The sequence below is a fragment of the Acipenser ruthenus genome, chromosome 33 (genome assembly GCF_902713425.1).
Source record: "Acipenser ruthenus chromosome 33, fAciRut3.2 maternal haplotype, whole genome shotgun sequence".
Taxonomy (NCBI): Eukaryota; Metazoa; Chordata; class Actinopteri; order Acipenseriformes; family Acipenseridae; genus Acipenser; species Acipenser ruthenus.
In genome coordinates, this window is record NC_081221.1 from 9,521,530 (window position 1) to 9,531,449 (window position 9,920).

The 9,920-nt window shown below is 37.4% G+C and overlaps 1 protein-coding gene across 1 annotated transcript in view; it reads right to left on the minus strand.

Annotated features, from left to right (window-relative positions):
• rnd2 (Rho family GTPase 2) overlaps window positions 1–7,730 on the minus strand; it is a 51,026-nt gene extending 43,296 nt beyond the window's left edge. The window contains exons 1-2 of the mRNA XM_034055346.3: window positions 7,459–7,730; window positions 6,894–6,981 (exon numbers count right to left, since the gene is read on the minus strand). Coding sequence (XP_033911237.1) covers window positions 6,894–6,981; window positions 7,459–7,560 — 190 coding nt within the window. The 5' untranslated portion in view covers window positions 7,561–7,730. The remainder of the gene's footprint in view (window positions 1–6,893; window positions 6,982–7,458) is intronic.
• Window positions 7,731–9,920: the final 2,190 nt, after the last annotated feature.

Consider the following 9,920-nt stretch of genomic DNA (forward strand, 5'->3'; position numbering starts at 1 on the left):
AAATAAAATGTAAAATTATAAAAAATAAAAAGAATTTCACTGGGCTTTACTCATAGCCTATGTATATCCCTTTATCACCTGATGGTCATGTCGTTATGGGCAGGCTATGTCTCTACCCAGAGATTTAAACAAATCTCTGATTGTTTATTGGACAAGTCAGTCCTAAAGTTGTTCATGGATACCAGCTGCAGCTTTTTTCTATAAATAGCACAAACAAGAATGCAAGCAGACATTGAAAACAGGAAGAGATCTAGTCTTGCTCACATGCAAAGTTTGCCTAACTTTTCTTTCCTTTTTATATGGATTTATGCATCTCTGTTTTCTATAAACATCAAACAGCACTTTCCTGGTCACAGTGATGTTTGTAGCATTAAATGCCACATTCTCAGTAATTCAGGCGTGTTTGTATCAGTTTTGTGTTTGAGTAACGCAGGGGCTAACCATATGTGTCCAGTCTTGTTTTCATGAGAAGGGGTGCTTTTGTTGTTCTTCTAGCCTGGTTTGTTTCTTGCTAAACCCAACCCATCCAGGAGCTGGCCTGAACTCTCTGCAGTGGGAAAAGAGATCTCTAAGACAGTGGGCTCTGATTTCCACACCACTCGTTCTTTCTGTCTCTGCCTGTTCTATTGATACAGGAATTTGTCTTGAAACTCTTTGTGGAGTTACAATGCCCCGTGGCCTGGGAACTGTGCTCTGAGGGACAGCAGGTAGTCCTGGGGGCACTGGCAGGCCTGGCAGCAGGGTCCTAGTGCCTACACATACACTAATTACATACATGAAGTATCCCTTCAACGCTTTTACTAAGTTTGACTACTTGGGCAATTTCTAGTCTTTGGTAGAAGCAAATACAGTCAAAAAGCAAATAAAATGATGTGTTTTAAATGACACGTGTTTAATGAGCACAGACATACTAAAGTTGTGACTTTTGCAGTCTGGTTAAATTACCTTATCTCTTTTTTAATGGTTTTGCTACTATTCAGTCAACTATGTAGTATTGGTAAACCGATTGCATTTTAATGTTCAGTCTTCAGTATGACTTTTTTAGGTTGGCAGCTCTGGGTTAAGGCTAAATGAGAAGATCAATGTGGATACAGTCAGCTCTCAATACGCATTAAGGGACCAGCAAAAATGTATCTTACAGTTATTCTTATTATCATGAGTCTAAGCCAAACCCATACTGTCAGTTAATTGAAGTTAACACTGAAATCAAATTTCAATTATAGTACAATGAAAAGCATTATACATTTAAAAGTACATGCATTTTATTGAACAGTTGTAAGTGAACTTTAAAAAGCATACATTACAAATAAATTGTACTTAAAACCTGCATATCCCATTTTGATAACTGGCATTTTCAAACCACAAAAACAAGGCATCCTCAACATCAGGGTATTGAGCATATCAGAAACGTTGCGACTTGCATCCAGAGTTTGCTGTTCATAGGCCTGTATTGTATCCCAGTATATCAGAATGGTTGAGAAAGTGTTCGCGGGAATGTTGAAATCTGCAGTAACAGCACCTTTCTTTTTCTTGTATGGTGCTGCATTATTCACAGCATTCAGCACCTCCACTTTTGTTTGTAAGGATAATGCACGTTTTTTGCAGTGCTTCTTGGCAATGGCATTGATATGCGAGCACTATGGCAACTCGAAATGCATCACAGGATCAGTAGTCCCAAAACTTAACTAAAAAACAGTAAAGAGGCGTTAATCTGGATGCAAATTCATACATTTTCCAATATCCTTTACCCTCATCTGTTCGAACTAGGGCTATTACTTTTATTCAAATTGTTCTACCCTGAGGGCACTCCAAAATAATTCACTCACACATGAAATTTGTTGAATCCAAGTTCGTTTTAATGAAAATTGACTGTTACTTATATCAATTGTGCTACGATTTTGTCGTGGATACTCAGAATTCATTAACATTTTTTCCATCTTAATACATGAACCTGACATTTAAATGCAGCAATCTAGTAGAGTTAAAAAAAAAATACCAGTCACTAAGGTATTCGCGGATTAGAAAAAATTGTGCTGTGTCATTTATAAACTTCTCAGTCTACTTTGTGGTCAAGCGTGTACTTGTTGGGAATATGTTTAAAATAAAAACCGTAAAGTTTACTGTTTAGAAGCATTTCAAGACAAACTTTCTCTGGCAAAAAAAATCTAGTGATTTTTTTCATTCGATTTTAGTGTTGCTAACCTAGTTTACCACTTACCATATTTACATATTTTTATTTAAATGCTGTATATATTTTATTTATTTATTTATTTTTACTAGATTTGAACAGAAGCAATATTAGTTATTTATTGGACATACACAATTCGGTTTGTGAAACTATTAAAACATGAAGATTGACAAATAGGTTTACAATGATAGGACACCCCACCCCACCTCACAAAAAAAGCCATCAGGGTATGAAACCATGATCACCATCATGGGACAAGATGTTAGATGAAGAAAAACAGCTGTAAAATGTTGTACACTGTTTAAAAAATAGAATAGAAATAAACAAAAGAAACAAATATTTTGTCTTTGCAGAATTTGATGGAGCCTACTGTAACTATTGAGTGCATTTTGATAGAAAATCAGTTAAAAAATGCAAAGAAACTTGACAGGTTATACACAAGTCCTTTAAGAATCTGGGGTTCAGCAGTTACAAAACTGAAAGAACGTCAAGAAAAATCAGAATTCCACAAAGCAGCAGTAATACTGTGCTCCCACCCCCCTTTATAACACTGTAGCCGGAAGCCATAGTTAAGAGACCGTGCTATTTGTGTTCTGCCTTCTAAAACGAGAATACCAGTGTTAGTGTAATGGCATTATGGGGCAAATGGCAGCCATGATCATACCGCCTTTTATCCTGTTCCACAGCATAATTGGTTGCCTTATAAAGGTGGAGCACTGTAGTTGGTAATGATTTAGTATCTGTGATGCAACAAACTAAAACCTGTACATCAGGAGTTGAATTCAGCTTATAGGAGAAAGAGTGGGGAAAAAAAGGCAGAAGCTATTTTTATATTTGAATAACTCCAAGTATTGCTTATTATAGTTGTACTCTTAGTACAGTGGCTCTCAAAAGTATTCACCCCCCTTGGACTTTTCCACATTTTATTGTGTTACAACATGGAATCAAAATGGATTTAATTAGGAATTTTTGCCACTGATCAAAAGTCCATAATGTCAAAGTGAAAAATAAAATCCACAAATTGTTCTAAATTAATTACAAATACAAAACAGAAAATAATTGATTGCATAAGTATTCACCCCCTTGAGTCAATATTTGGTAGAGGCACCTTTGGCAGCAATTACAGCCATGAGTCTATTTGGATAAGTCTCTACCAGCTTTGCACATCTGGACACTGCAATTTTTGCCTATTCTTCTTTGAAAAATTGCTCAAGCTCCGTCAAGTTGGATGGGGACCTTTGGTGAACAGCAATTTTCAACTCTTTCCACATATTCTCAATTGGATTGAGGTCCGGGCTTTGACTGGGCCACTCCAGGACATTGACCTTTTTGTTTTTAAGCCACTCTAGTGTGGCTTTGGCTGTATGTTTGGGGTCATTGTCCTGCTGGAAGTCCCATGTCTCTTGCAGACTTCAGCAGGTTTTCCTCCAGGATTTCTCTGTACTTTGCTGCATCCATTTTGCCCTCTATCTTCACGAGCTTTCCAGGCCCTGAAGCAGAGAAGCATCTCCATAGCACGATGCTGCCACCACCATGCTTCACGGTAGGGATGGTGTTCTCAGGATGATGTTCGATGTTAGGCTTGCACCAAACATAGCGTTTAGCGTTGAGGCCAAAAAGCTGTATTTTGGTCTCATCAGACCATAGAATCTTCTTCCACTTGGTCTCAGAGTCTCCCACATGCCTTTCTGGCAAACTCTAGCCGAGATTTTTTCAACAATGGCTTTCTTTTTGCCACTCTCCCATAAAGGCCAGTTTTGTGAAGCACCCGGGCTATTGTTGCCGTATGCACAGTGTCTCCCAGCTCAGCCGTGGAAGACTGTAACTCCTTTAGAGTTGCCATAGGCCTCTTGGTGGCCTCCCTGACTAGTGCCCTTCTCACCCGGATACTCAGTTTTTGAGGACGGCCTGTTCTAGACAGATTCACAGTTGTGCCATATTCTCTCCATTTCTTAATAATGGACTTTAGTGCTCCTGGGCATATTCAATCCCTTTGAAATGTTCTTATATCCTAACCCCTGATTGGTGCTTTTGAAGAACCTAATTCCGGATTTGCTTTGAATGTTCCTTAGTCTTCATGATCTAGTTTTTGTTAGGAAATGTACTAACCAACTCCATTCAACTAATTATGTGACTTCTAAAGACAATTGGTTTCACCAGAGCTTATTTAGGTGTGTCATAGAAAAGGGGGTGAATACTTATGCAATCAATTATATTCTGTTTTATATTTGTAATTAATTTAGAACAATTTGTAGATTTTATTTTTCACTTTGACATTATGGACTTTTTTTGTGCTGATCAGTGGCAAAAACTCCTAATTAAATCCATTTTGATTCCATGTTGTAACACAATAAAATGTGGAAAAGTCCAAGGGGGGTGAATACTTTTGAGAGCCACTGTATGTTACTTAAATGTACTAGCAAATGTGTTTCAAACTGTACTGAAAGGAACATTTCCTTTAAGCATGTTATAAATTTGTTGAGGTGAGGTCACAGGCAACCTTTTGTGTATCTTGAAGAATGCAGAAGAATCAAGCTACAAAGCTTGATCCGCCCCTGTTAATCACTAATTGATTGATTGTGTTCACTGTTAAATAAAACCAAAATCCTACAAGTTATATTCTACTTGCTACCTCCCCATCACACAAAACACACAAAAAGTAGATTTTTAAGAAGGACAAGTAGATTTTTCTAGCATTTTGTTTCTTGCATAGCCCTGCAGTTACATAACCCTAGCAACTAACCACTGCTACACTGTAACTCCCAGTAGTTACAGTACCATTCCCCTACAGCACTAATTATAGAGTCATTATCGTGGGTTTGTCTTGCTCAACTAACACACCCCAGGCAAGGGTTGATCTTTCATTAGAAAAAAACAAAAACAAACAAAACTGTGAGCATTTGACCCACAATCCAACAGCAGGCTACTGCTATAAACACAAACAGACATCCTCCATATTCATGCAGTGAATTGGCAAAACATCACAATCTGCCCTTGTACAAATTAAAAGGGCTTGGGATGCTTCCGATGCCAGTGTTGTCATCAGTTTTCAATCTATTAAAGGGCAAATGCATATTATGGTACAACATTTGAAACTGTTTTATTAATAAAAGCTGACAGTGAGCATGTAATCGTATAATCATCCTTATGTTATATGCCAAAAACAAAACAGGCAAAAATAGTGTAGACCCAGCAAAATAATCTGACAGACATTTTCAATAACTCAGCTATAATAGTGGAATATAAGACATTAAAAAAGACTTTCAGTTGATACTTCTGTCATTGAATTATGTTTTCTTTTTGTATTTCTAGGAATAGACTAAAGTGATACGGAGAAACATGCAATGTCATGATAAAAATTAAGATTTGAACACTTTCTAAAACATGAATAACTTTTACTGATTTAATCGACCCTAACCGAACTTAGACAGGGTGCAGGTCCAGCATAGGATTGAAGAATGCACCACATCTTAGTACAGATCATTGATTTGAACTCCTGTGCCCAACTTTTCTAGGACCAGTAATATTTCATTTATATGCTTATAAAGCGGTGACATTGCAACCTGAAATACCAAATAACAAGACCTTTTTTTGGTTTTTTTCGGAGGCCAATAATACTCCTTGTCAATGTTGTTTGGTCAGAAGTTTAAACGTACATAATATAAAAATGTAAATCAAATACAAAATAAACCCTACCAACAATAAGTTGTCATTATTTTTTTAAGATTACTCAGACATCATACCATGAAATACATCAAGAAATGATATTACCGTGTGTCCACGAAACCATAATGCAGCAAAAGCGGGCTCTTTTTTCATGAGCGGGGCATGTTTTCTGGGCATCAGAAGGTGTATAATCTTGACACGAGTCAAGGAATAATATTTTAATTATTTAATATTTTAATTCTATTATTATTAATTTATTATTTGTTTATTTAGCAGACGCCTTTATCCAAGGCGACTTACAGAGATTAGGTTGTGTGAATTATGCATCAGCTGCAGAGTCACTTACAATTACGTCTCACCCGAAAGACGGAGCACAAGGAGGTCAAGTGACTTGCTCTGGGTCACACTGAGTCAGTGGCTGAGGTCGGATTTGAACCAGGGACCTCCTGGTTACAAGCCCATTTCTCTAACCACAAGATTTGTTTATTCTGTATTTTTACTGTTAACCACCAATAGGTATATTTTCATTATTTCTTGTAAAAAAAATTGACAATTACTTAACTCTTCTGACTCAGTTATCTAACTATAGTTTTCCTCTGAGGTTCTTACCCACATGTGGTTTAAACTCCAATACTGCATTGAGAATCACATGTACATTTCATGTGAATTCCACATTCGACTGGAGAACCAATTCTCTGCCAAATTCTCATGTTTGATAATACAGCCTGTGTTTTTTTTCTGCATTCTAGTTTGGTATGGTGAAAGCAAGAAAACGTCACCGTAGCTGTGACTAATAGATTATACATTTAATAAAAACACACTCCTCTGCTTAAACAAACACTACAGGCACTAGGACCCAACACGCAACCCCGCCATCTGTCTGATGTTTGATTCGGGACACCAGGGACACTGTAATTTACAGGTTTTAGGGGGCATGGATGTCAATGCCATTAGGCAACACACACACTGCCTAATAGCGTTCATTATAACATACACATATTTATTCAGCTGATATGACACAAATCCGATGTATCCCTACCTGAGGTATCCCACATGTTCAGCTCAATCCTCTGTTTTTCAATTTCAAAACTTGCAGTGTAGTTCTCAAACACGGTAGCAACATAATTCTAAAAAACAACAACATTTTAAGTTACTAACATCTTTTACTAATAACATTATAAATGTTATTAAAATAAAAAGTAACCAGTACATGTCAGACATGTATTTTAAAATCCACAATATGTTGCTCGATTTTGTGCTATACGTTATTACGCACTTTCAAAAAAACAGGTTTATTTTTTTTTTCTTTATGGTACCTGGGCATTGCTGCATTACTGGCAATAATGTTTACAATAGGCTAACACAATTTTATGATTATTAAAAATTAACCTCTAATAAATTACTGTCGGCTAAATCCCTTTAAGTTAATTACACCACACTTCACTGATGGTAAATGTACAGCCCGGCTAAAATATGTTATTTTTGTATTTATTCAAAATGTAGGAAATTCTCATTAATAATGCGCATCTCAATTACAAGAGCGCCCTGGTTCTTAAAATGTTAAACTTCTTAAAGCCACTTAGTGCATGACATATCCTCCTTACCTCTGGATAGCAGTCCTTTGCAAATACATGTAACAACGCAGTTTTTCCACACTGAGTATCCCCAACCACAACAACCTTACAGCGGGTCATCTGGCTTTCCATTGTGATAAGTCTGTGCCTACTGTTGTATATTCTTCATTTACAATCCACAATTAGTTACAGTCTGTGATATCTACGCGCATATGTGAAAGAGACGCGAGCGGCATGAGAACAGTAAAACCTCTCGTCCGCACTACTATAGCATCTCTGACTCCTGTTCAAGCTGCTTGAGTTTGAGAGACATCATTATTGGTGTCCCCGCCCACAAGATGATACCTCCAATGAGAAAGGCTTCTGCCTGAGCTATTCACAGAGTGAAAACTGCAAGCTCGCACAATCGTCTCCACACATTGTCTCGTCACGGTCATGCAGCGTAACAAAAGCCGGTCTTTCCAGTAGCGCCGCATACATTTATTTACCTAGGCTCTTTCTCTATGCTCAGTCGGAATAATTTACACTTGTGCTTGGGTAATTCTCTCAAGTGGTATTTAACTATTGACTGTTGATGTAGTAACAAGCATTGACAAGTGTTCCACGTAAGTAAAAGAAAAAGTATCCGTCAAACACACTTCATATAACTTCTATATTAATGTCCTCCACTTATTATCATCACATTTAAATGTCCCAGCAGGGCCGGGTATCGGCAGTGTCTTCATGATACGATACGTATCGCGATAGGGTCACCATACAATACATACAATACAGTAAATTAAGCATGAAACATAAAAATCACACAATTGTGTCATTTGCTTGTGCAAGTGTTTGCAATAACACTTGGTCCAGTAAGCTTCACAGCCTGTTTTGCTTTTGTTTCCTATTTATTCTTCAAAATACATTTCTTTAAAACAAAATTACAAATCAGGGCTCCAGACAATTTTTTTGTTTTAAGAGCCAATGGCTCCAGGTCCGAAAAAATTGGTCGTCAAATTCAATTGCTTGGTGCCACTTCAGGAGCAAGCTAGTTGCTACCATATTCAACTGCTTTAAAATACAACAACTTGTTAAGACACTAAAGTGATACTAAAACAATAACTTTATGTCTGTACTCACTTGTTTGTTTCCACATTCTGCCGAGTGGTTAATCAATGCAGCTGACTGCAATGAACTCAGCATGTTTATATTTTAAATATTTTGCAAGTGTTGTGTCTGGAATTGGTGACAGTGCCTCTAATTGTGTACAGTGTAACATGGGAAATAGCAAAAGCATGACGCATCTCCAGTGCTTCGTGTTAGTGAAGTCCTGATCTGACAGCATGTAACACAGATAGCTCTTATGATTACATGATACCGTTTGTTTTTCAGTAAAAACAAGTTTAAATTGCAGTGAGTTGGTTCTGCTATTTACAATATTAAACACTAAATGTTTACACAACACTCGAACACGTTTGATCACCGTCATAACTGTTGCATGAAACTGGGGTTATCATATTCTGCTGGTATTAATACAGCACCTATCTACGCTTACAAGCATTTATGTTCGATGAAATTGATATTATTAGTATTAGTTACCATGCTTCTCGGACTTCAGTTTATTAAGACCGACATCATAGCGCATTCATAAATATTGACACCTGCTTTTAAAGGGTGAGGCAACATTTTTGTCTTGCATTTGCAACCATTTTAGTCCCAGTCTGATGCCGTGCAAATTCAGCCTTACACATTTTACACACAGCGTGACTCTTATAGACAGTAGGTGAGGTGACTCATATAGGAGGTAGGTGAGGCTGCTAGAGTACATGATAATAAATAACATTCTCTAATTAATTATCAATGTAGACACAAATTAATGCATGCTGATGTTTATGTTAGCAGACAATGTTATCAAAGTACATCGATACAGGGGTCACTAGTATTGATAATAGTATTGTCAAGAAAAATATCACAGTTCACCCGTGTGAATCAATTAATTGGCACACCATAATGTTCCAGTTGGAAGATCTTGGAAGTCAATGGGGACATGGGATGTAAGAGCCCTGCCTTGTTAAACTTCATTTAAATAGCATGCCGCATGCCTTCCTGCATTTCATTTAAATAGCACGCCCCATGCCTTCCTGCATTTCATTTTAATAGCACGCCCCATGCCTTCCTGCATTTCATTTAAATAGCATGCCCCATGCCTTCTTGCATTTCATTTAAATAGCATGCCCCATGCCTTCCTGCATTTCATTTAAATAGCATGCACCATGTCATCCTGCATTTCATTTAAATAGCACGCACCATGCCTTCCTGCATTTCATTTAAATAGCACGCCCCATGCCTTCCTACATTTCATTTAAATAGCACGCCCCATGCCTTCCTACATTTCATTTAAATAGCACGCACCATGCCATCCTGCATTTCATTTAAATAGCATTCCCCATGCCTTCCTGCATTTCATTTAAATAGCACGCCCCATGCCTTCCTGCATTTCATTTAAATAGCAT